Source organism: Penicillium vulpinum (genome assembly GCF_028829585.1).
Source record: "Penicillium vulpinum strain IBT 29486 chromosome Unknown utg000004l_segment0_segment0, whole genome shotgun sequence".
Classification (NCBI taxonomy): Eukaryota; Fungi; Ascomycota; class Eurotiomycetes; order Eurotiales; family Aspergillaceae; genus Penicillium; species Penicillium vulpinum.
In genome coordinates, this window is record NW_026643244.1 from 7,173,375 (window position 1) to 7,198,418 (window position 25,044).

Genomic DNA, 25,044 nt, shown 5'->3' on the forward strand with positions numbered 1-25,044 from the left:
ATCACCTCACAACTGACAAAATACAAACTACGACATGCCAACCCAACAGACCAAACGGCCGCTTCGCATCCTAGGTCAGTGTTTGTACAATAGAGACATTGGGATGGAAGCTGATTTTTTTTTTTACCTTGTAGGATCTTCTGGATCGGCCCAGGATCGCAGAAGGCTGCTTGCGGCAGCTGTGAAAAACCATAAGAATGACCCATTTGATATTCTCGTTGGAGACTGGATGTCTGAAGCCAACATGACCTTCAACGCTACAAAACATCACAAAGGTATCTTGTTTCTTTATCGTATCTGCACCGGTGCACCTGGGTTTTATATCTAACCGAAGCAGGACAAGGGATCGCCTACGAAAAGACATTTATTTCTGCCCTCGAAGACGTACTACCTGAGATAGCTGAGTATGGCATCAAGATTGCAGCGAACGCCGGGTCGTCGGATACCAAGGGGCTTCATGACGCCCTCCTTGCCCTTGTGAAGGAAAAGAATGTACCTCTGAAGATTGCTTGGGTCGAAGGCGATCAGGTTTTACCGGCTGTACTAAAAGCGGAAGCGGAGAAGACCTTTGATTTCCGCCATCTCTGCACAAACCAGCCTTTGAGCGAATGGAAACATGAACCAATATCCGCTCAGGCATATTTGGGCGGGCTCGGAATCGCCGAAGCTTTTGCACAAGGCGCCGATATCGTCGTTTGTGGTCGAGTCTCAGATGCATCTCCCGTTATTGGATCTGCGTTTTGGTGGCACGGCTGGGACCGGGAGGACTACGATCAACTTGCCAACTCCCTCGTGGCCGGACACCTGATTGAATGTTCCTCCTATGTCACCGGCGGCAATTTTACCGGATTCAAAGATCTGGAGCATCGTGGCTGGCATAACCTCGGTCTACCAATTGCCGAAATTGATTCTTCTGGCCAGGTTATTGTCACTAAAACCCGCGGAAGCAACGGCTTGGTCTCGATCAATACCTGCAAGTCGCAACTACTGTATGAGATTCAGGGTCCGCGCTACTATAACTCTGATGTCACGGCATATATAGACGGAGTCAAGTTTGAGGAAACTGGGCCTGACCGGGTGCTTCTCTCCGGAATCCATGGTGGTCCACCCCCTGCCACCACTAAAGTCGGAATCACAGCTAAGGAAGCGTATCATGCCGAGATGATCTTCTGGCTGGTGGGGCTCGATATTGAAGCTAAAGCGAGGATGCTTAAGGCACAAATCCGGGAGGAACTGGGTCACCGGGTGAAGAATCTCAGCTCGCTTGAATTCACTTTGAATGGTGTGGCAGCAGAAGACCCTCAAGATCAACCATCTGCCACTGTATGCTTCCGCGTCGTTGCTCAGGCATCTGAAAAGGTTCATCTCGAACCTGCCAACTTCTTGGAACCCATCCTCGAGACCACCATGGAGCTGTACCCGGGTGGAACATTCCACATGGACGTGCGGACTGCTCTCCCCAGGGAGACCCATGAGTATTTCGTGACCAAGCTCCCTCAATCACTTATCAATCACCGTATCCATCTCCATGATGGACGGACAATTGACATTGCGCCGCCATCAGCGGTAGAGAGAGAAATTGCGGTCCCCTCAAAACCATCCCCGCGTGTCGATGTTGGCAGCTTTGGTGCAACTACACGAGGACCCTTGGGCTGGATAGTTCATTCTCGCTCCGGAGACAAAGGCTCCAATGCAAATGTCGGATTCTATGTTTGCCATGATGATGAATACGAGTGGCTTTGCGCGCTTCTAACCGTCGAAAAGATCCAAAAACTTCTAGCAAAAGAATACAACGGCGGAAGAATCGTGAGTTACTATATTTGTGGAAGTGTTTGTTTCCAATGACTGACAGTTTCCTTTCAGGAACGATTTGAATTGCCTAATATTGGAGCTGTGCACTTTCTGCTTTATGACCATCTTGACCGTGGAGTTAGCTGTACTAAGACGCTTGACTTCCTCGGGAAGAATGTTGGTGAGTATTTGAGATCCAAGTTTGTTGATATTCCAGTCGCTTTCTTAGAGCGTGGGGAAATCTGAGGCACTTTGGCGGGTCAAAGTCTTCGTTGGCTTGGGTTGGCTATCTTCAATATATTTGTCCTGACAATGTCTTAATATCTGGACTATACTAGTAGAATCCTTAACAATCGACTGCAAACAGCCCTGTGAGCTCTGAGAAAACGCCGAGAACGTTTTCTGTTGCTTATGGCCAATTACCAGCGAGCATTCAACTTTAGGTCGGAAAGATTAGAGCTGCCTGTAATAAGTAATTTGATTGCAAAACTAGGACGAAATGCATCAAATATTGGTTGTCATTCCACTCTATTTATATTTCTCACGTCTGCACTTTCTTATCTACCGGAATTGAGTAATATGTACTCTCCTCTCCCATGATATTTACCACGAGCCGATTGATGGCTCCGCGTAAGTACCCTCAGCCGAGCTTCCCTCGCATGTATCGGGAACCTTATTGGCACCCGATGCACCCCAGCCAGCGGGCACTGTTCCAGCCCGACGCTCGGCAGCAGTCACAAATGCCGCATAGGACCAGGTCAAGTCACTGGCAGAGGCTGGGTCGCCATTGTCCCGAGTGAATTGTTCGGCTAGAGCTCCATCGCTGGGGGTGTACTCCTGAACGACAGACACAAACCCATCGGCATATTTGGTGACTGCAGCAGTGAGGGAGGTGTAAGTGTCCGAATCGCTGTCATAGTCTCCGACGGCGGCAGACGAGTCCAGATCCTGGAAGAAAGGAAGACTGAGCTCGGTGATGGACAGCGATTTCTGTTGCTTCCACTGGTAAACAGCATCATACAACTGCTCAGCAGCAGCCAGTGTTGTCAAGTACCTAGAACTGTTAGTAAAGTTCCACCAAAACCAGATGAAATCGAAATTTTTGCTTACCATGGGTTGCCGTCCATGTAGGTATCTTCAGCATAACGTCCAACAGCGACGGCACTTCCAGCCTCCTTGCCGCTGTTCACGCCATAGATCTCACGGAACGAGTCAACGTATACCTTGTGGTTAGACAGGGCACGCGCAGAGCAAGGCTGGAAGGTTGCGTCATCGCAAGTAGCCTTGGGGTCAAACAGTTGGAGCGAAGCAAGCACGGAGTTTGCATCGAGACCGGTGCGACCATTGTCGGCTATGTTGGAAACGACAGCTTCGCCATTCCAGAAACTCTGCAGGAAGCATAGTACCTGAGGTGCCTGGGAATCACATCCATCGCAGGTCTCTCCCAGCGCCTTGGCAAATGCACTGCCCTCAACCAATGCACGGTGCTGTGCGGCAATAGTGAAGAATGAGGAGCCCTCGACCTCCTCCCACAGATCAAAACCGGTCTGGTTCCAGTATTGCGCGACATAGCTCAGGTCATTCTGAACGATGGGCCAAATGTTCGCCTTGGCGACGTCCTCCTTTTCGCTCGAAATCAAATGGTTACCATAGGCAATCATGGCTGTCGCTCGTAGAGCGGGCCCGTCACGCTGAGGACGACCCCATTCACCTGTGAAAGCAGTCTGGTCTACCATAAACTTGGGCTCTGCAAGTCCTGACCCATCAGACAATTCGCCGGATGGGTTAGACACGGTCTGCAGCTTCGCTTGAGCAGTGATATAGTCCTGGATGGTAGATTCCAGCGAGTCGTCACCGGAAATGAAGTCATCAATCAACACCTTCAGTGTCAAAGCTGCATCACGAGTCCAGGTATAGAAGTCTGGCGGATATTAGTTTATGCAGTTCGAATTTGGGGAAGGGAAACTCACAATCGGGGTCCGATTTAGATGGGGATGCTACCACAATGCCAGCAGAGGCCCCAGAAACAGCAGAGCCATCGGCACCAATGTTGTTCAAAATGGCTTGAAGAGCAATAGCAGACTCGGACTTGACAAATGCACTGAGATCATCTGACTGGCGAGGGAGCAAGGCAGCTGATAGCACACCTGGTGCCAGCAATGCGGTTAAAAGATTGAGTGTCAACATGATGTGTGGGATGATTGTGTGATATTCAAGACCTTCTGGGAATCCTGAACTCTTTATATATTCCCAGCCACCAGCTAACTCAATCTACACACTGCATCATGCCTTAGGGGGCCATGAATCGGAAATTAGGTCTCGAAACAAACAAGCATACGGACTTAGCGGGGACTGGGTTTCGCGTTTATTGCTCTAATGTGACATAACGAATAAGCTGCTGCTCACAAGGTGTTTCGAATGGACAAGTGTTACATTTGTGAGGTTATGACGATCACGATCGGCATAGATCAACAAGGAAGATCCCGAACCGAGTAAGGGCTTATCCGATAAATGGCCGTATGTGCTCCGCAACAGCACATGCGTCTTAAGTGCCTCAAATCTTGGATCATATTGTTTCAACGTTGGAATACTTTCCCGACAACGATCCGAGGTGTAGGGGCCATTGCAATGGGCAGAGATGGCGATCGTCGTCAATGGGGAAGTAAACTTCGAATAATTGGCTGTCTTAGGAATCTGACCTCGAGAGTACAAAACAATAATAAATTGATTGATACATTGGGAATAGTTCTTTGTTGGACAAATCGAAACAAGTAGGATCTTCATTGAATATTATTAGTATTACTCAAATCTCCTAATACCAAGGCATGCCCAGCTGCAGAGATTATTTCAGCCTGCTTAAATAGCAAAGGTGTCCTGCACAAGCCTGCGCCCTGTTTTTATACCATATTTTCTGCTGTGCCTATAAGACTTCGGTATGACGTTTTTCTCTTTTGATCTAATTGAATATTGGTCGTCTATCGGTCATCACGGTGCCGACGGACCCCGACTTGCATATTAATCCGGGGTTAGAATTAACGCGCGTCAATTCCAGCATACTCTTATGTAAAGTCCACTGAGGTCAGAGGCGTGCTCAGTCTCGGTGAGGGAAAAGCGGCAATGTCCAAATGAAAAGGAGAAAGCCAAGGTACAGAATGTATTTTCACTGCCATGTGATCTCGGCTTCATACAAGCGCATACCGGCTGTATTGATGTGGGTCTCTCCCCCGCAAATCGTTTATCTATCGTGGGATGCTTCCGGCTAAAGGTATCGGCCGAAGATGCCCATGTGGGTGATAACCGCAACCTTAGAAACTACATATAATAAGAAGGATCATATATTGATAGCTAAGGCGTAATATCAATATTGCATCCATTTTTTTGACAACTCCGAATAACACAAGTCGTCCTTGAAATCATGGGTAGCATCGAAGAGCCAAACTTCCGCCAGAAGAACAAAGATCTCGATTATGATGTTCTTATCATTGGCGCCGGACTTTCTGGTATCTACTCGCTATATCAAATGCGCCAATTAGGTCTGCGGGCGAAAGTCATCGAGGCCGGCGGAGGTGTCGGCGGAACGTGGTACTGGAATCGCTACCCAGGCGCACGATTCGACTCCGAAAGCTACTCATACAACTTCTCATTCTCTCAAGAAATCCTCGATGAATGGAACTGGTCCGAACATTTCGCCTCGCAGCCCGAAACACTACGGTACTGCGAGTTCGTGTGCGACAAACTAGATCTCCGTCGAGACATGCAATTCGACACACGCATCACTGCAGCACATTTCCAAGACGACACCAAATCATGGCTCCTAACAGACGAAAAGGGACAACAATACACCTCCCGATTCCTCACTACTTGCATTGGCATCTTGAACAACTACACCCTGCCCAATATCCCCGGAGTTCATGACTACAAAGGCGAAGCCTTCCACACAGCCCGCTGGCCTGCAGAGCAGGTCGACTTCTCAAACAAGCGCGTCGCAGTCATCGGCACCGGCGCAACCGCCATCCAAGTAATTCAAGAAGTCTCCAGGACTGTAGGTCATCTGACCGTCTTCCAACGAACCCCGAACTGGAGTCTGCCTCTTCGGAACGCGCCCCTGAGCCAAGAAGAAATGGACGAAATTAAAACCCGCTACCCAGAGATCTTCCGGAAATGCGCAGAGTCTTGGCACTGCTTCATGCATGTCCCCGACAAGCGAAGCACATTCGACCTGACTCCCGAAGAGCGCGAAGTATTCTGGGAGGAACTTTATGCCCGGCGTGGCTTTGCCAAGTGGATGAGCAACTTCGGCGATATCAATACGAACAAGGAGGCGAATGCGCTGTTTAGCGAGTTTATCGCGAATAAAATTCGCGAACGCGTACACGACCCCGTTACGGCGGAAATCCTTATTCCGAAATGTCATGGTTTCGGAACCAAGCGAGTACCTATGGAAACGGGCTATTTCGATGCGTATAACCAGCCCAATGTGCGCTTGGTTGATTTGAAAACCAACCCCATTGACTGTGTTACCGAGACCGGCATTAAAACCAAGCATGAATCCTTCGAGTTCGATATGATTGTTTATGCCACCGGGTTCGACGCAGTGACTGGATCTTTCACGGCAATTGATTTCCGAGGCGTGAATGGGGTTCAACTGAAGGATAAGTGGAGCGAGGGTCCACGCACGTTTTTGGGTCTATTTGTTGAAAGCTTCCCCAACATGATGATGGTCATGGGACCGCATCAAATGTTTGGAAATATTCCTCGCAGCGTGGAATATGCTGCGAGGTGGGTGGCGCGGTTTATTGAGTTCTGTCGGAATCGGGATATTACATATGCTGCGGCTACAGAGCAGAGTGTCTTGGATTGGACGGAGCATGTTCATAACTGCGCAGTGGGATTGCTTGCCAATGATGTTGATTCTTGGATGACTGGTGTCAATAAGAATTTGGCGCACAAACAGAAGAGAATTATTGCGCGATACCAGGGTCCAGCACCTGGATACCGAAAGCGTGCGGAAGAGGTGGTCATGAGAGAGTATAAGGATTTGGTGCTTAAATGATATGTCTATAGATCGTTAGGAAATACTTTCAGTTTTACACAATAGAAGAATATACAGCCTTGTTCAGTCTTTTTGGGTGCCTTCTCGGATATCCTTTTTAGATGTCGTTTCATGTGTCTTTCTCCCTTCGGATTTTTGGATCTAGAAAGGTAAAAAGGCGGCAAAAGGCCTGAACCACCTACAGATGACTTTTCTCTTTGGAACTAGGGATGACCTGGGAAATTCTCAGAAAACAACACCTGAAACAACCGGTGCATTATCTCTACACTTTAAGTCCATTCAACATTATTACATAAAAGGATTCATCTCAGTAAGGGTATCGCAAGGCTCAAATAAATCCTGAAACTGAAGCATAGCATCAGCAAAGGCATCATCATCAAAGAAAAGCTCCTCGGTATGTGGGACTAGTAGTCTACCAGCGATGCCACTAGTTTCAGTAGTCGCGAACGGGAAGTAGGCAGTCCAATCAATACCATCTGCCATTTCCATATACACCGACCCGTCACCCATACCAAGCTCCGGACCAGGCGCTCGTTGCGAGTCGGAGTCCGGCGCGGTAGCGACAGGTCGCAGACGACCAAAGCCGGAGTGGAATACTGCGGCAGTGGGCCACATGATGCGCAACTGGTCCACGGCCAAAGTCAAGATATCTAGATCTTCATTGGCGCTCTTGGCCAGACCTTCGATTCGAAGGGCTTGGAGCAGCGCGATAAAAGCGGTACCGCAATACCAGCCTGTTATTGCCATGAGGAATCGGGTTCCCCCGCGTGCTAGAATGTCCCGCATTATGCGAGCCATACATGACGCGGCGAGGATTGCTGGTGGATATGCTTGTGGGAGAGGTTGGGTGGGGGAGGAACGCTGGAGATGAATGATGATGATGACGGCTAGATACGGAAGATGGAGTTGATGCACATCTCTATTGAAATGGATTGTACGATCCGATCCAATCGGTAGTTGCAGATGGGGAGGGAGTGACTGGACCCAGGCGATGAGATCGCGGGCTAGAGATGCTGGGAATGCGGAGGATCCAGCGTCGCTGGAACGAGCGAGATATTTTGCGATTTTGCCAATGATAGCACATAAGCGGACCCAGTAGATGAAAACCTCGGCTTTGGTTTTATCCACGTCCTGAGAGAAATCGTCCAATGTGGGTTCTGATAGAGTACAGTCTTCGGGGTCAATGACACATGGTTTACTTTGACACAAAGCAGTCAGTCGCTCACGCGCAAATGCCGTCCACCATATTCGACGCCGGAGACTGAGATCTATCTGCTGACGCAGTGGATGGTTTTGTGCTGGTTCTCGGTGTACACCTAGTTGTTGGCAATGTCGGATGACCACCGAAGTCCACCACCAAGAAGAATGGCGATGGAGGATAGTTGGCGGCCGCGGACTCCACCAATAAAAAAGAGAAATAGCTTTCAACGACGTCATTACATCTGCTTCTTCGTCGTTGTAGAATCTGGTGCGAGCTCGCTCGTAATAGCCGGCAGGTCCATCATGTGGAATCATGGGCGGCTTGATATTGCTACCAACCACTGCCAGAGCATTGACGAGTAGTGGAGATCGAGCAAGCTCATCTGAGAGAGTCTCTTTGTCTAGTACTGGACACCATGTGTAACAGTATTCCCAGTATGTTTCTGCGAATGTTTGTTGTAGGTCTGGATCAGGTAGATTGGGCACCTCAGGCATTCTTTCAGCAATGAGCCGCTCCTGGGCTCGGGCATTTGTTTGTAGCTCTGGTAGAAAGACATGACCAATTGGGTAGCTGTCATTATGCTCTGAGTGGTCTTCTGTCCGTTGAGTAGCGGGAGAATCATTGGTCATGGCTTGCATAGGCCTGCCCTGAGGGTCAAGAGGCACTTGACCCGGGGATGGTTCATCTCTCAGTGACCATCTGATATTCTCAAAATTTTGAGTTCTTGCTTGCTCGACATGTGCCGGAGAGATAGAAGATCTCTGGAGCAGGTCTCTGGGGAAGTCCAGCGACCGGCTATCATTTCCTAACCCGCCCTCAGGCGGTCCAGAGGACGGTTGACTGACAGCAAGGTGATCCGGGATAGAGCCATGTCGGTTTATCTGGGCACAGGAATTGGTCTCGGCTACGGGAGGTGTCAATGGGGCCACACTTGCAGCGGGCCGACCTCGTTTTGATGGTCTCGTTCTGTGACCGGGTCAGGTCAAACATCCGAAAAGCCTTGGAAGAATAACTCACCGGCATTCCTTGCCGCCAGATTCACACTTGGTGCAGTTACTATACCCTTGAGCCCCTCGCACTTGCAGGTCACATCTAATCTGCAGCCGTTAGTCTCATTGCCAAGACCGAGAGCTAGGTAGCTTACCTTCTTGCTATGACACGCCACACAGGCAAGCTCTGCGCGCTTCCTTTTAGTTTGATTGCCAGTGAATTGTAGCCAAAGCGGGGGCGACATGATTGAAATTCTACCTGAAGGTGCAATTGCACCAATATCGACTATCTTCACCGAAAGGCGGGGGAAAGCTGTCCCCCGCAAAATTCCTTGCCAAGCTCCATTACCCTCGGCTCTACAGATTGTTACCGGTGGTAATTTTCGGTTTACTTGGCGTGTTGGGCCGGTATTTTAAATATATCAATTCTGCGATCATCAATCATACAGGTAATTGGCTTCAAAACCAAGTTATGATGGAGAGATCTCTGAGCAACGCTTTTCAACTCAGGACAGTCGTACACAGTTCTTGATGGGCCTTTTTTGCAGCATACAGTCAGACACCGAGTAAAAAGGCATAGGAATCCTCAGCGTATCACGATTTTTGCATCCTTGCCTCTTTAACCCCCATTAACTGTTAAAATGACTGCTGTGCCAGCACAAGTAGATGTTGAAGTGTCTGAAATTCCTAAAATGGACCATGTTCCTGAACAATCATTCACGAATGGGCACAATGGCATACATTCATCGAGCAACTCTATCCCGCTGAACACAGACTACGCGTATAAACTACGCAAAATGTATGTCCTAACTATCGGCGCAGGCTTCTCGGGTCCCTTGATGGCGCACAAATTCCAACATCGATTTCCTGAGCCGCAAGAGTTCGGGGAGCACACTATATATGAAGCTTGTAACGATGTTGGTGCACATAGTTGATCAATACATATCCGGGTGTTCAGTGCGACGTCCCCGCACATATTTACGCTTTTTTGCAGTAGTTTTTGCAGTAGTTTTTGCAGTAGTCTTTGTAGTAGTAGTGAGATGTAGATATATATTGTAGAGGGACACGAGAAATGGCAGTGTAAACCGACTAAGTGGAATACGTGTATTTAAGTGCTGGAAGCAAGAGAATCAACCAACCTTTCTTCTACCAACTACCTACCCCTGGGTTTCCGTCTTCTATCTTCCGCTACTCAAGAACCTGTCCTGGTTTTGTCTGGTTCGCAGACAGGCATTACCCGCGCCAATGACAGCGCTCCCCACTTCAATATATAGGGTTATGCTACAGCGACCCCCGTACTCGCCCCCCAAAAAGCAAAGGAAGTGTCAAACTTCCTGGATATGTTCCGAGGGATCAAGGGATAGTTATCCCACAGATGTCCGTTCTACTTCTCAATTCAACCACTTAAATAGTGAATTCGCCGTCTTCCTTACACTTTCATTTTCCTTTAAATCGGACCGTAGGGGTCCGTCGTTAGGGCCGTTTTTGGTCTTGCTGTTTTCTGTTTGCTGTTTGTATATATTATTCTTTTTCCTTGAAAATGAGATGTCCGGGCGACCCATTCCTCTATACTAAACCCTATTTATACCATGGTCATTGACAGACTGGGGGCTTCTACACTGTAGGAGAGAGGACTTCGAGCTAGAAACGGATGAAATCCGATGGAACTTTGATGAAATTCCTAAATCGTTCTACAAGAGCGATCAAGCTTCCATCCTGGCCATATATTCTAGGGTATACTGATCTGGGTCCCAACAGAGAAGCCTTGTCTCATTCTCTTGGAGCTTCAGATCCACATATTTATCCATGATTTCCTTTTCTTCAGGTTCTAATAGATGAAGTCTTTTCTTCCATACATCGCATATGTTGTCGTCAGATATATCGGACCCGAAGAATCGCTGATCGATCTTGTTCCAATAGATGGCGTCAAAGGCAAAATTGTTCCTTGCAGCATACATGATCCAAAAGTCTCCACTCTCCCAGCTATGTCACATCCGACTAGAGAGTCGCTGGCTTTCTTTAGGTCGTTCGTTCCAAGTCTGGTACGCGTCCTTCCACCATTGCCTGAAGGAAGACCTGAAGCCGGTCCTCATACAGTGCACACCAGTCATCAAGGCCTTTGGTCCAATATTCCGGCTTTTCGATAAGAAGCTACCAGGGTGGAGCATGAGTAAATTCAACTGGGGCGGTATATGTAAACTCCCAATCCACCACCCCAACGACTTTTCCAGCTTTATCAACCATAACATTCTGTGGTCGAAAGTCGTCACACCAAACTGGAAATGGGCCATGCTCATAAGATACCCATTTGTCCCTAAGCTCCCGATCTCGAACAAGTTTCCGAAATAAGAATCTAGCAACAAACTTACGTCGGCAGTCGTCGGCCGACTCTATAGCATCGTTCCTTTGGTGTTTGAGGTGTGAAATATGTAGCTCTGCTAGGGCTTCAAAGTACAAAGACGCTCTATCGTACGTCGCGGTAGGGAGTTCCGATCGAGGTAGCGTCCCTAGACGCACAATTTCATTCATAGAAATAGACAATGGTCGATATACCACTTCCCACGCTGATTCAACTGTCTGTCTCAGACACCCAATCCGGCTCGCAGAGAGTGTAGATAGAGAAAAGACAATATTGGCTAGTTCTCTGTATAGAGCTTTTAGCTTTGTTGTGCTGATATCCGGATTTAGTTCTGGACGCTGTTTTTGTAGGCGTCCTGGTGTTTCGAGAAGATCAGATATACTTCTCTCGTGGTCAATATAGCCCATAATTATAAAGGGACCCAAATTTGAGGGGCTCTCGTTTCTCTCTCCCCAGCGGGAGACTATAGGAACTGGAATCGGCATTTTTTGTGAAGTTCTTTCCGTGATGAATCGCATAATAGAGGCCTCATTACGAACCTTTTCGTCAGGAAACATATGAACACCAGGCAGTGGGAGTCTTAAAAGAGCGCCGCTAGTATCGGTATCGGTGAATGTCATGAGGAAGCTAGCGTTGAAACCGCCGGATTTGAAGAATTTGAAATCAGCCCATTGGCGAGGGCAATGATGTTCAGCGAGAAAAATTCCAATCTCATTGTAGATGTCTTCATCGAAGAGAAGATCCAGCCAGGAGTCTTCAATCTGATCGCTTTTTTCCCAGGCAGCATCATCGAAGGGCAAACGCGGATTCATCTTATGATAGCGACAAAATAAAATCAGAAATATCTAAGAAGCACGCAGAGTGTCGGGGTGAATGTCTTGATGAAGTAAGGAATAGGCATCTGATCACAGACCAAAATAACTTGGACACAAACTAGTGATATATGATTGGCTGACTGGATAAGCCTCTGATTAGTCGGAAGCCCTACTAAGTATACAGTCGTCTGGCCATGGGCCTCACGAGTTTTCCGCGCTTTCAAGGCCAGCCGTTCTCGTCACAAATTTGTATGATTCTCAAAAAGAGAGAACAAAAACATACAACAGTGAGGATTCGCTGGTGGTCACCCACCCAACTACTAACTCACCGGCGTGTGGCTTAAGTACGGCTGAGCGGACGGGAAGCCCTGTTTTCCACACCCTATGGTCGTATGTGCCTGATTAGAGCAATTGAAGGATTATAGGATAAAAAAGTAGACTCAATATGATAAATGTTCGGCGAATTGCCCGGGTCACTGGAATATGCGGGGAAGCCAGCGAAGCCGACCGGCATCGGCTGTCCTTTCTGGGACATAGTCTCTGTACGTCACCCTTGGATATTTCGATTTATCATACATAAGTAGCCATACATTTATCCACAAATAAATTTGTTGTTCTCTTCAACCAACTATCTCTTCGCCAATTACAGTAATCAATTCTAAAATCATGAGCAATATGGCACTACCACCCACAATGCATGCCTGGAGGAAGCATAAAGGAAACCCAAAACCAGTATGCTAGCAATTTTACTTTACAGGATATATGTACGTTTCTCACTCTATAAAGGTTTGGGAAGAGCTCCCTATGCCCTTGACCCCTACCACGGGTTTTCTAGTCAAGCTACTGGCATCCGGAGGTACTACCCAGTTCACATCAAATTCCGGGTTCCAAGTTCTTCTTTTCTGATATATCCTGTTCATGGCAGTGTGTCATAGCGATCAGCCCCTTTTAGATATTGAAGACCGGCCGCAGTTCAATGAGAAGTATACGCTGGTATCAACATTTCTTCAAAGATAGATTACGTTCGAGAGCAAAATTAACTTCTTCTCCTAGGGCCACGAAGGATGTGGAGAGATCATACAGATAGGAGAAGGAGTCACAGATAAAAGGTTCAAACTGGTAGGATTATAACTCTCAAATATTGAAACATCACTAATTTAAAACTCCAGGGAGATCGAGTAGCTCTCCTTGCTGTCCCGGGATGCGGCCTAGACACCTGCTCCGAATGCTCGAGAGATCTGGCACAACTCTGCCCGGCTGGAATGCACCATGGAATTGGTCAAGACGGCTTCTTTGCTGAGTATGTTGCGGTCAATGTTCGCTCCGCGGTTCCATTACCCGATGGTAAGGTTCTCACTATGAAATCTCAAGTATACAACTTAACTCTAGTCATAGGTGTTGATCCAGCTGTTGCTGCTGTCGCTACTGATGCTGTCACTACAGCTTATCATGGTATCACCCGTCGTGCTGAGGTCAAGAAAGAAGAAACTACTTTTCTTTTTGGACTTGGTGGGCTTGGCTTCAATGCGCTTCAGATTGTGCGTGCCATCGGTGCCAGAGTTATTGTTTCAGATCTGCGGCAAGAAAAGCTGGATGCTGCTCTGGAGTTGGGTGTCCCATCGGAGGATATCGTTCCAGTTGGGAAGTCTGTCCAAGATTTTGTCAAGGAAAATGGGTTGCAGGGGAAGATTGATACCGTACTGGAGTTTGTAGGCAGTCATCAGACTTGTCAGGATGCGCAACGGATTGGCAAGTATCCTTTTTGGGTATTCTTTTGATCTACATTGTGCTAACGCTTGATTGTCCTTGAACAGTGCGTCCTGGGGGAAAGATCCTGTGTGTTGGAACCCTGAATCTCATCAATGAATTTGACATGAAGATCGGAATTCGGAAGAGACTAAGTATTATCTTCACATATGGTGGACAGTACCGAGATCTGGTAGAGGTGCTCGACTTGATTGCCAGGGGAATCATTCAGCCCCAAGTCGAATTGGGCAAGTTGCAGAATTTCCCGAGGGTTCTCAAAGAATTGGGCGAGGGAAAGATTAAGGATCGGATAGCCTTAGTCTCAGATCTTGTATGAATGCGCCAGAAGATATTTAATCCATTTATTGATATCTTTGAGTCTGTCGAGTGTTGAGGGGTTGGATTTAGGATGTATTATAATGCTCAGTTATCATAAGTTACACATGGAAAACTGAAAAAGAAACATCGTGGTGGTATCCTAAAATTCACCTCTTCTCGAGTCAACTGGACAAAAATAATCGGCTTATGCAGCCTTGTAATGCCATTTTTGGTAGTCTTTTCTATTCTCCACCACAGACCGGGCTGTTATTATTTCATAGGCATTAGTTCCACAGGTACAGAACCAGAGAAATAATAGCAAAAAAAAAAAGAATCTCTCACAGCAGTTGATTTGTCAAGTCCAAGGCCAACAAGGAGTAATCTCTTTTCACAAAGTCCATTGCAATTTGACAAAAATCACTTCCAGGTCTATATAGAAGTATTTCCCCACCCTTCTCAGCTTTATACTAGATATGAGAAAGGTCCGAAAAATAGCGTTAAATGTGTAGACGAGTTTTCTATGTATAATCGAGGATGAAAAGATGCGAAAGAAAGAAAGCGGTCTATGAATCTATATGAGAGAAGAGAAGGGCCCATTATTTGACCAAGACCACAATATGTCATTAATTTTAGGCATTGACACTTGCGCTCTTCGTCATGCCAATTCCCACAGCAGCTGTTGTCCCTGCATCAACAGGCAGAATAACACCAGTCATCCACCGAGCATGAGGTCCAGCAAGGAATACAACTGCTCCAGCACAGTCCCATCCATTTCCTTCAGTTCCCAATAAGCTTCGTCTCCGGCGGGCCTCACGCGCCTCTTCACTCATGCCCTTCCCATACATCATTGGCGTATATAGCATCTAGTATCATCAGCTCCGGCTCTATCCATACAGCGAAAATGGTGAACATACCCCTGGACAGACGCAATTCACACGAATCCCATCAGGGGAGTGATGGGCCGCCATAGCACGAGTCATGTTGACTATGGCGCCCTTGGCAGTCGGGTATAGCAGATGAGGTGTACCGCCCTTCAACCCAGCAACACTTCCCATGTTCACAATGCTTCCTTTTATCTCGCCATCATTTCGACTCATCTCGGGGATGGCATATTTGGCCATTTGGACCATACTGGCAACATTGATCTCCATACTTTTCGCCCACTGTACCATATCAACTTCCACTGCAGTGCCCGCGGCGCCTCCAATTCCAACATTGTTGACTAAAATATCCAGTCGTCCAAACTTTTCAACTGCAAGGCGCACCGCCGCTTGGCAGTCTTCTTCAGATGTGACGTCTGCGCGAATCGCAAGTGCTCGTCCACGATCGGGTTTCGAGTTCACGATTTCCACGGTCTTGTTGGCCCACTCTAGGTTGAGGTCGACGCAGATTACGTCGCAGCCATCATTGGCAAGAAGAATTGAAATCGCGCGTCCGTTTCCGATTCCATCACCCAGACAGCCTGCACCTGTTACGATGGCGACTTTGCCGGCTAGAGAACGTGAAGGGGGATCGGATGGAATGTTGGGCTCCATGTTTTCGATTTTGATGACTGAGGTTTTAATTGGGGTTATCTGTCAACTATATCTAAAAGGTACAGAAACTAATGCGCATGTTATCTACCCTTATACCTATTACATCTTTTCTGGCTCACGGCATACCTAAATAGTCCATCTTCATGCGGGGTTGCCGAATGTTAAGATACCGGTAGCCGAACCGAGGTGAGATATGTGGGGTAGATGGCGATACATATGCCTCTCAGTGAATGTACCTGATTACTTTGTACATGTGTACATAGCACATGCGTGGAGTGCCCCTCCCCAAGTGGCTCGTTCTACTTAGCGGGGTTCATTAACTCCCGAGGATGATGTTCTTACTTATTTCTTCTTCGTCGTCGTCGTCATCATCTTCTAGCAATAAACCTATTTTTAACCACTACAAAAATGGCCGACTTCACTCAATATGGTATACCTAGCGCCGAATGGATCGCTCTTGAGCCGACGCTGCCTGAGCTCCCCAAAGACCTCTCTGTGGAGCAATTGAAGACATTGTTAAATAAGGGCCGGGAGGCATCCGCCGCCCAAGATATGATCGGCCTCAGTGCCGCAGTTCAGCTGTACGACCACACAATCACAGCCCGCGACGGTACGCTCCTCGAAGCACGCAGCTACCGCCCCGTCGGCGTGCCCATCTCCGAGGGCCTCCCTGTTTACGTCCATCTTCACGGCGGAGGTTTCCTTTTCGGGACACTCTCTTCTGAAGACGCTACTTGCTCGCGGATTGTCACCTCGCGTGCCCAGAATGGTACCCCAGTCGTAGTCTTGAATATTAACTACCGACACACCCCCGAATACCCCTATCCCACTGCATGGAATGACGTGGAAGACGCATTTGTCTGGCTACACGAGAACATCGCCGAGATTGGCGGGATCAGCGAGCAGGTTGTCGTGGGCGGTATTTCAGCTGGTGCATGGTTGACTGCGTCGTTGGCGCTGGCTCAGCTGCGTGGCGAGGATCAGCGCTTAGCAGCATGCCCGAAAATTGCAGGACAGGTCCTCATGATTCCTTGTGTTGTACAGTGGGATCACTATGCGCCGAGATTGGAGATGCTCAAGAGTCCTGATTTATCGAGCTATGTGCAATGTGCCAACGCGCCTGTTTTGCCGGTAACTCGAATGCAATTGTTCACTGAACTTCTTGGGCTTGTTGAAACCAAGGATGCTGATGGGGATCGTCGGATGAGCCCTGGAAACGCCACCGCCGAAGAGGTCAAGGACTTGCCTCCTACTACCTTTGGAATCGCGGGGAATGACCCATTGAGAGATGAGGGTCTATTCTATGGACAGCACCTCGCCGCCAACGGGTGAGTTTGCCATATTTTTCAAAATTCGGGATATTCAAGAACTAAATATTTTACCAGCGTTCCTACCAATGTTCATGTCTTCCCCGGCGTCCCTCATGGATTCAGGAGGTACAAGGAACTGCCTGACAGCAAGAGATGGGATGAGGTGATGAGTGACGGCATTGCCTGGGCACTGGCAAATCCTGCGCCCGGTCCATTTGAGATCAAATCCAAATAGGACATTAAGTTGTAGGCCGAAGATGTATATCATTTTGTCAGTGGATATCAGAGTCATCTTCTTGGATATCCACTAGAACATAGTCATGGTTGCAAACTGCTAGCAAAGCCGAATCAGGTATATTTTTGTGCTAGATGAGTAGAATATTAGGAGTCATAGGAGATCAGATTAATTCAGAATAAAAGAGAGGCGATTCAGACGATTCACCGCTCGGACCCACAATTCCGATTGTCCGATTTGGCGATGCGAGTCTTCCCATTCATCTACTCTCCTATTTCATATCTACTATTCGGCTTCAATTGTCTGGTCATTATGCATGTTTGTTGTTCACTACATGCAATGTAATTCTAATCCGCTTTCGATTCCGCATTGAAATAAAGGGCGGGCCCTTCCACTCCGATCATCGCTCTTGCGACAAAGCGTCACTCCATTTCTTGTGCGCGATTCGGAACTAGAGCTTTTGTCATAAAAGCTCATATTGCGTCCTACTATCTTGCTAGAGCTTGTGTGAAAATTGAACCCTACCTTCCGCAATGCCCCCCTCCGCCTCCACCAATGGAGTCTCCTCCACCCCCGATGCCCTCGAATCCGACCTACTCGTCAAGCTGTCCGCCAGCTGCGCACTCGAAGATCTGCAGGAAAATCTCCTCGGCTCCCTCCACCGCTTGGGCTGGACCGACAAAGTCACCACCCTCGCCACAGAACTCCTCCGCGCCGGCCGCTGTGAGACCTTCGACGATGTGATGGCAGCAGTACTCGCTTCGGCAGAGGGCCGAAGCCACCCCGCACTAGGGTCCAAGAGCGCGAACGGTGAAACTACAAACGGAACGAAAGATACCAACGGTATCAGGAAAGGCAACAAACCCAAAGATCACCAACCTTACGACCCTCTGAAGTACATTGAAGAAATCGACATCCGTATTCCGGAGACGGTAGTCGACGAGGGTGTTCGTGGATTGAAGGATATTATACGAGAAGTGGCCGACTTGGAAGGCGAGAGTGCGCCCAACGGCGATAAGAAATAATGACAGACACCGGACGCTGGGAAGCAGCATTTCAAAATGCGATCATGCATGGCGGGTTTCTTTCGGAGTACAGTTTGTTTCGGCCTGGCTGCATCAGATTTCATGGGTTTACATACGATGTCTACGGGCGCACTTGCATTTGAATAGACCAATTCACATTGGGGCTCTGAATATTCCCTTTTTCGAAATACTGCATTTCCCGTATCTGGAGCTTTGATTCTTCCATCGTTCTTGATGACGCAGTAGGTAATACAGGCCCCACAAGGTCTATTCGATCATCTTTAATCCCCACAGATCTGGTGCTCTCATAAAAAATCATCTAACATGGATTTTTCGTCGGTTTACTTTTTTCGGATAACCGAATCAAGCCCTTCGGTTGAAACGCGGGGGGTTAGCGGGCAAACCCCACGGACATTAGCCCGAGACTGGAGATAAAAGACGTAAAATTGGCGTTAGCACGCCAGAAATTAATGTATGATAGTTCTAATTCTGCGCGTCTAGCACAAAAAACAAATCGTTAGATCTGAAATATCAATATCAATATGCCCCAATTACCTCGATATGAGTACACCGGCCCCGTGGATTGCACCATTCCACCAAATCGAGCAGTATTGAAGGGTAAAAGTGTTATTATCACCGGCGGTATGGGCATCGCATCCTTGAATATTCAATCATATCTCTAACCACCGTCATAGGTTCTAATGGTATGGGCGAGGCGACAGTGCGCGCCTTTGCAGAAGAAGGGTATGTATCGTGGAAAAAAATGCAAGACTACGCCTGTTGATATTGTCTACTCCTCATTGTAGAGCATTTGTTACGATCGCAGATCTAGACGAAATCCGAGGCCAGGAGTTAGCCAAGGAGCTGAGCCCGTATGTTCATCAGGCCCCTTCTAGAAACCATTCATTTGTCCGGACACTGATCTTTTTCCCCTATGCAGTAATGCCCAGTTTGTGAAATGCAATATCACTTCCTGGGATGACCAAGTACAAATGTATGAGGCAGCTATTGCCAACTCTCCTCACAAGAGCTGTGATATTGTCATAGCCAACGCCGGTATCAGCCGTGCCTCTGGCGATGACTTGTGGCCTTTGGATGGTGAGATAACAATTCTATATCATGCTTCCGGGAGTGTGAACTCGCTTCTAACTCATTTTGATAGACATCAACGAGCCTCCTGTCAAGCCGGAACTCAACATCGTCAATGTCAACTTGATTGGCACAATGTACACATGGAAATTGGCAATCCACTATTTCCGCAAGCAACCCGATACCGAAGACCGGGACCGTTGCTTTATTATCACTGGCAGTATGGTTGCGTGGATTGACTCGCCTGTAAGTTTTCTCTTGGGCAAACAGTTATGGATCATAGAAGGCTAATACTTGCTCACGCAAGGCAAACTGGCAATACACCAGCACTAAATATGGGCTGAGAGGCCTGATGCGGACAGCCCGTCGGAACTCCCACGAGCAGGGTATTCGAATTAACTATGTTGCTCCATGGTATGCCCTTATCCTTTATTGATTAAAGGTCAACCACTGACAGTATATAGCTATATCAAAAGCGCCATTCGATCCGCCGCTTATGAGGCCCAACTCATGGCCAAAGGCGTCGAGTTTGCGCCCCCAGAAGATGTTGCAATCTGCATGATGAAACTTGCAACCGATAGGACAATCAACGGTAAATATTCCCCATCGTTTGGGGTACCAAACTACACTAACTGGTGTACCTGATCGCAGGGCACTCGTTGATGATCACGCCAAAATCCGTTGCCAAAGAGGGCTTTAAGGATGTTGATATGGAGGACCATATCGACGAAGGTTATTTCAAGCGCACCCAAAAAGCTCAACTTAGCATTATCGAAGATCAATGGGTGCCTGGTTGGAGTAAAGGGAGAACTGCAGAGGGAGCTGCTAGGGCGTAATGATCTTGTTGTAGATGCTTGGCGTCATTTTGATTAAGGTGGGGTGGGTAATAAGTTCGATCTGATTATCCTAGAGATATTGACTGTGTAGAGAATATATCCTGCTTGAACAAGATTTACAGTCTCAAAGTAAAACATATTAAGGGGGATTTAGAAGGGAAAGAAAAAAGAGATGTCCTTGTATACTTCTGAAGGTTCCACTGTTATGAAGAGTCCAGGCCCAGTCACGTGAATCCCACTCTTCATCAGACCAGCGTCCTCTTCGCCTAATCTCGACCTCTGCTGTAAGCTTGCTCCCAGACGTCACTTTAATTTTCGCTTCAGAGAACAGAGACATATCACTCGCTTTGACCGGTGGCCTTATTTTCTCCCAACGCCCCAATCCCGCCGTGGCCCTGAACCGGCAACCTTCCCCGCTTTGCTCAGCTTGTTGATTGCCGTGTCTTCGCACTCAACGACCACACCCCTCCTCGGAAAGGAGTATCGAGAACCAATCTCGAGCAAAACGCGAGAGACTCAATAGAACCCTATCTACTCTATTATCTTGTGATTCCGCCCATGTTCGCCTTGAAACCTTCGAGTCTCGACGTCCCCTCGTTCTGCCTGCGCTTTATCAAATAGGCATTCGGCGCATTACCGCCGATACTCATTTCGTTTATTTTTGTTGAACCGAGCGCCTCCACTCTGGCGGTGGCGCCTGTGAGCCCCTCATATCATTCCTCTACTTCGGTGAATATTGTCTTGCCGAAGATCCCTCGCCATGTCTCTCCACACCTCCTACCACGCCGACTCCGATGCGGACGATGAGTATGAACGCAGTGTGATAACTTCACCGCACCTTAACATCGACTCGGAATCTTCTCCCACGGATTCGGACATTCATTCATCAGAACACACTCCCACCAAATTCGGACATCCGATCGATGGTCCTCGCTCACCGCGAACGCTCATCACTGAATGGGCAATCGATGAATGCAAGGAATTTTTGACATCCCTTGGATTGCTGCAATATCACGGTACATTTCGAGGTATGCGGGCTTGTTTGGCTACACTTTCTTCGCCCTCTTTATTGACCTGAATCTATTACGCAGAGAATGGGATCGTCGGTGAAGCCCTGATTGCCCTAAAGCATGAAGAGTTGAAGGAAATGGGCATCAACAGTGTGGGACATCGACTGACTATTTTGAAAAGCGTGTATGAAATCAAAGTCAAGCAAGATGTCCCCCTCGATGCAGATCATTATATTCCACTTTGTATGTTTCCAGATGCCCCGATTTAACCTCACTTCTAACACTTAATCACAGCGGCGGATCAGAGTATGAACGAGACTGCAACACAAGAGGATCTCGCGCGTCTGATTAAATCGATCCAAGTTCGAGATGAAAAGCTCATGTTTCTTGAAACGGAGCTCCGCCGGATCACAGATGATTACCGGCGGTTGCGTGAAGAAATCCTACCAGTGATCAAAATTGTAAAAGATCGGTCACACCCATTGCCTCCACCCTCTTCAGGTGGGCAAGCTTCAGAAAACTGGCACGACAGTACGGCCACTCTCACCTCAAATACCCAACCTCCACTCACCCACGAACTCTCTTCTTCATCGAAAATTGTGCGGGCTTTCTCCAAGCGCATTCACCCTAACGGCAACACACCCAAAAACAATTCGCCAACCCATCCTCCCCCTACGGGCTATGATGGACGCTCTCATCACGACACCCTTAATCCATCAGTCGCTGGCTTAACCGCCTCATCCCATTTAACTGCCTTGAATGGAGGGTCGCAACTATCGCCTGGAATTCCTTCACCGACATCACCTCACCACCACCACGGTCACCCTCAGACACTCAATCCACGATCATATACCCAACCACTTTCCAGCGCAAACCGCAACACGGCCTATGATTATGCCGAACAGACCCCGACAATACATTCTAGAGGAGACCGACTCACCCCGAGTCAGCTCCCATCATCTCGTGCGGAAACACCGTCCACTGCATCCCGTCTCGACCCACGACTCGACAGGTCGGATTCGCGGGGTGGCGGGGGCGGAGGCAGCAACGAAAATCCAAATAGCGTGGAAATTTTCAAGTCATTCCGAGTCTCTTGGGAAGATCCCTGTTACAAGGTGCTACCGGCTGCTCTCAAGAAATACAACATCAACTCTGACTGGAAGAACTACGCGCTTTATATTGTTTATGGGGATCAAGAGCGTTGCCTGGATTTACTTGAGAAACCCCTTCTCTTGTTCAAGCAGCTAGAAAAGGAAGGACGGAAGCCAATGTTCATGTTGCGAAAGATCCACATGGACAACCCTTCAGGTACTCCAGGGCCCGGCGCATCAGCACCTAACAGCGCCGGCTTCGATGGCGGCCGACAAGGACAAATCAATCTTCCAGGCGGCGTGCTCTGAGTTTTTTTCTTTTTTCTCGAGGCCAACCTTCTTTTTTCGATGCACACGTGTCTCTGGCTTGAGATACCCGGTGACTTTCGACTACGTGTTGGATTATTTCTTACGTTGCATTTGATTTTGTAAGCCCCATTCGATTATGTTGTGTTGTTGGTTTTGTCGATGTTTTATACCGTACTCAGGAAATGGATTTATGGGTGACATGGCGTTTTCTGCTTCTCTTGACGCTTTCTATTCCCTACTCGTCCACGTCCCACGCAGCATTATGCATCAGCCTTTTCTCTCTTTTTTTACTTCTTTCAAGATATCCTTGACTAGCATAGGACTTTGGTCCAGTGTTTTTTTTTATAGCATAGTACATACTGAGCTTGTATATGAGATTCCCATCGTTTATTCACATCGTCTATGGCTTCAATGTTATACCAGTGTTTTCAAATGAGACAAAACAAGCGTAGTCGACCGCATGAGAGGCCTGCCTTTAATGACGTAAATATATTTGGTCCATGATAGTTATAGTTAGTTAGTGGGTATATTATGTGTAACAACACTCCGATGTGTTTTTGGATGTTCTTTTTAGATGTTCTGTTTAGATGTTCTTTTTTACATGTAGTATTATTGTATACATAAGCGATGAAAGGCATAAACCGTACAGACTTTCTTTCCATGTATCACCGGGGATGTACCACGAGTTTGTACAAAGGGACTTGTTTCCTATGCGCTTCGCTAAACCATTCAGAACAGACTAAGAATTCACAAAATAATCTACTCCAGCATCATACATCTAAAAACGCTACTTCTTACTAACATATCCAAGAGATTGATCATCAAAAAGTGACATTGTGTTCAAATCTATACTAAACCACATAAAGTGATTAAAAAGGTATGTGACGTCCTCTCCACAGCTAGCGCTCATAGGGTATCCCGAAAGATACTCTAGCATAACTATAAAGTGTTGTATAAAGAGGAACGCCTTTCTATACTCTCCAGGGCCGGGAACGGAAGAAAACCCATGAAGGCCGAAGCCATCGGATAAGCCTCAGCAAGCCACAAAGTGGAGCCCCGTGAAGTTGATAGAAAAGAAAAAAGAAAAAGAGTCAAAGGAGTGGGCGGCCCGGCTGTATTTATGTGTGCTATTTTGTACGCTAGAGCTGATTGGGCCTCGGTTAATTGATTCTTCCGGGAGAATTTGATATTCACAACCCCTGGCAAAAAAAAAAAAAAAAAAAAAGAGAGGTCGTGCCCGGGATCGAACCGGGATCGGTGGAATCAGAATCCACAGTGATAACCATTACACTACACAACCTGATTTGATGTAAGCGCTCAGCATTTTATGCTTCTTCAAAGAAAACCTAACATAACACATCCAATTTGACATAGCTACGGCGTCAGAGGGTAGCAATAGTTCAGCTGTTAGCATCAGGGCATCAACACTTTGATTAGTGCCCTTTTTTTTTTTTTTTTTTTTTTTTTAGCGATTTATCATATCACAGATCTCACATACTATCCTCTCCGGGATATATTCCTGGCCTTATATATCTATCAGTTATGAGGCATGTTAGTGATATCGCTGTCTCGGCATAGCTAGAACATCTTCTTCGAATACTCTCTGGTGGTTCTGATGCCAAGAAACAAACCCGTGTCCATTTCTCCAGTGCAATCGAAACTCAGTATTGGGGTTATGAATGATGGTGATCTTATTAACATAAAAGAAGAAGACAGTAACTCATAAAAATGCAAGGATCTTTAGGAATAGCAGTGAGAAATAAGAGAAATTGACGCAGGCTTTTCCTCAATATCAGAATCATCGGAGATCAATCGAAGACGAAATTTTAATTATGCCAGGATAGCAATGTCACTAAGAGGGCTCATGAGTGATAGATATAAAGGTAGGAATGATATACCGTCAAGGATGGTGTGCAAGGCCTGTGATTTTAGAACTGTGGAATCAGAGGGAATAATATATGACAGTATGGATGTGAGACACAGGTAACTCAGGGGGATTCTGGACCATGGCGGTCAACGGAGATTGTCTCTAGTATTCTATGGCGGCCTGCATGTCCATACCAGACTATCAGCTCTAGTCCTTTGATGGTGATATAGTCTCGCTAGGATTGGTTAAGCCGAAATATTGTTTCGGATGACTTGTTGCTTCTGTTTCAGTGAAGGCTTTGTTGGCCCATCTGCTGGCTTCATTAGTTGGGACTCAAACTACGTCAACCGTTCTATATAGCTCTGACTTACTATCTCATCTAGCATCTGGTAATGTCAATATAGCGTAGTATTATATGTGTCGTGGCAGATTCTTTCGTCGATCAGCAGTTATCAATCCGGTTCT

The 25,044-nt window shown here is 47.4% G+C and overlaps 12 protein-coding genes across 12 annotated transcripts, besides 2 other annotated features; 8 read left to right on the plus strand and 4 right to left on the minus strand.

Moving 5' to 3' along the window:
* Window positions 1-34: 34 nt before the first annotated feature.
* N7479_011234 (acyclic terpene utilization AtuA family protein) lies at window positions 35-2,037 on the plus strand (the record flags this gene model as incomplete). The annotated part of the gene is made up of 4 exons (XM_057258925.1): window positions 35-74; window positions 135-275; window positions 338-1,806; window positions 1,864-2,037. The coding sequence occupies 4 exons, from the start codon at window positions 35-37 to the stop codon at window positions 2,035-2,037; spliced, it is 1,824 nt and encodes a 607-aa protein (XP_057106383.1).
* A 357-nt stretch (window positions 2,038-2,394) lies between these two features.
* Window positions 2,395-4,127, minus strand: N7479_011235 (glycoside hydrolase family 15 protein; the record flags this gene model as incomplete). Its single annotated transcript, XM_057258926.1, has 4 exons — window positions 2,395-2,845; window positions 2,902-3,712; window positions 3,762-4,062; window positions 4,122-4,127. 4 exons carry the CDS (start codon window positions 4,125-4,127, stop codon window positions 2,395-2,397), a joined length of 1,569 nt encoding a protein of 522 aa, XP_057106384.1.
* A 1,079-nt stretch (window positions 4,128-5,206) lies between these two features.
* On the plus strand, window positions 5,207-6,844 carry N7479_011236 (flavin-containing monooxygenase; the record flags this gene model as incomplete). Its single annotated transcript, XM_057258927.1, has 1 exon — window positions 5,207-6,844. The coding sequence occupies one exon, from the start codon at window positions 5,207-5,209 to the stop codon at window positions 6,842-6,844; it is 1,638 nt and encodes a 545-aa protein (XP_057106385.1).
* A 288-nt stretch (window positions 6,845-7,132) lies between these two features.
* N7479_011237 (uncharacterized protein) lies at window positions 7,133-9,279 on the minus strand (the record flags this gene model as incomplete). The annotated part of the gene is made up of 3 exons (XM_057258928.1): window positions 7,133-9,011; window positions 9,063-9,142; window positions 9,190-9,279. The coding sequence occupies 3 exons, from the start codon at window positions 9,277-9,279 to the stop codon at window positions 7,133-7,135; spliced, it is 2,049 nt and encodes a 682-aa protein (XP_057106386.1).
* A 396-nt stretch (window positions 9,280-9,675) lies between these two features.
* Window positions 9,676-9,969, plus strand: N7479_011238 (uncharacterized protein; the record flags this gene model as incomplete). Its single annotated transcript, XM_057258929.1, has 1 exon — window positions 9,676-9,969. One exon carries the CDS (start codon window positions 9,676-9,678, stop codon window positions 9,967-9,969), a length of 294 nt encoding a protein of 97 aa, XP_057106387.1.
* A 1,216-nt stretch (window positions 9,970-11,185) lies between these two features.
* N7479_011239 (uncharacterized protein) lies at window positions 11,186-12,205 on the minus strand (the record flags this gene model as incomplete). Its single annotated transcript, XM_057258930.1, has 1 exon — window positions 11,186-12,205. The coding sequence occupies one exon, from the start codon at window positions 12,203-12,205 to the stop codon at window positions 11,186-11,188; it is 1,020 nt and encodes a 339-aa protein (XP_057106388.1).
* Window positions 12,206-12,466: 261 nt separating this feature from the next.
* Window positions 12,467-12,606: a sequence feature (Protein overlapping with rRNA (N7479_011240, KAJ5952827.1) was converted to a misc_feature.).
* Window positions 12,607-12,685: 79 nt separating this feature from the next.
* Window positions 12,686-12,743: a sequence feature (Protein overlapping with rRNA (N7479_011240, KAJ5952827.1) was converted to a misc_feature.).
* A 158-nt stretch (window positions 12,744-12,901) lies between these two features.
* On the plus strand, window positions 12,902-14,291 carry N7479_011241 (zinc-binding dehydrogenase; the record flags this gene model as incomplete). The annotated part of the gene is made up of 7 exons (XM_057258932.1): window positions 12,902-12,940; window positions 12,995-13,064; window positions 13,134-13,201; window positions 13,262-13,327; window positions 13,378-13,552; window positions 13,604-13,936; window positions 14,023-14,291. The coding sequence occupies 7 exons, from the start codon at window positions 12,902-12,904 to the stop codon at window positions 14,289-14,291; spliced, it is 1,020 nt and encodes a 339-aa protein (XP_057106390.1).
* Window positions 14,292-14,901: 610 nt separating this feature from the next.
* N7479_011242 (SDR family NAD(P)-dependent oxidoreductase) lies at window positions 14,902-15,807 on the minus strand (the record flags this gene model as incomplete). Its single annotated transcript, XM_057258933.1, has 2 exons — window positions 14,902-15,135; window positions 15,187-15,807. 2 exons carry the CDS (start codon window positions 15,805-15,807, stop codon window positions 14,902-14,904), a joined length of 855 nt encoding a protein of 284 aa, XP_057106391.1.
* Window positions 15,808-16,215: 408 nt separating this feature from the next.
* On the plus strand, window positions 16,216-17,352 carry N7479_011243 (alpha/beta hydrolase; the record flags this gene model as incomplete). Its single annotated transcript, XM_057258934.1, has 2 exons — window positions 16,216-17,135; window positions 17,193-17,352. 2 exons carry the CDS (start codon window positions 16,216-16,218, stop codon window positions 17,350-17,352), a joined length of 1,080 nt encoding a protein of 359 aa, XP_057106392.1.
* A 533-nt stretch (window positions 17,353-17,885) lies between these two features.
* Window positions 17,886-18,377, plus strand: N7479_011244 (uncharacterized protein; the record flags this gene model as incomplete). The annotated part of the gene is made up of 1 exon (XM_057258935.1): window positions 17,886-18,377. The coding sequence occupies one exon, from the start codon at window positions 17,886-17,888 to the stop codon at window positions 18,375-18,377; it is 492 nt and encodes a 163-aa protein (XP_057106393.1).
* A 542-nt stretch (window positions 18,378-18,919) lies between these two features.
* N7479_011245 (uncharacterized protein) lies at window positions 18,920-20,302 on the plus strand (the record flags this gene model as incomplete). Its single annotated transcript, XM_057258936.1, has 8 exons — window positions 18,920-19,019; window positions 19,073-19,121; window positions 19,184-19,249; window positions 19,318-19,475; window positions 19,540-19,712; window positions 19,774-19,880; window positions 19,931-20,058; window positions 20,118-20,302. The coding sequence occupies 8 exons, from the start codon at window positions 18,920-18,922 to the stop codon at window positions 20,300-20,302; spliced, it is 966 nt and encodes a 321-aa protein (XP_057106394.1).
* Window positions 20,303-21,062: 760 nt separating this feature from the next.
* On the plus strand, window positions 21,063-22,712 carry N7479_011246 (adaptor protein STE50; the record flags this gene model as incomplete). The annotated part of the gene is made up of 3 exons (XM_057258937.1): window positions 21,063-21,330; window positions 21,394-21,555; window positions 21,607-22,712. 3 exons carry the CDS (start codon window positions 21,063-21,065, stop codon window positions 22,710-22,712), a joined length of 1,536 nt encoding a protein of 511 aa, XP_057106395.1.
* Window positions 22,713-25,044: the final 2,332 nt, after the last annotated feature.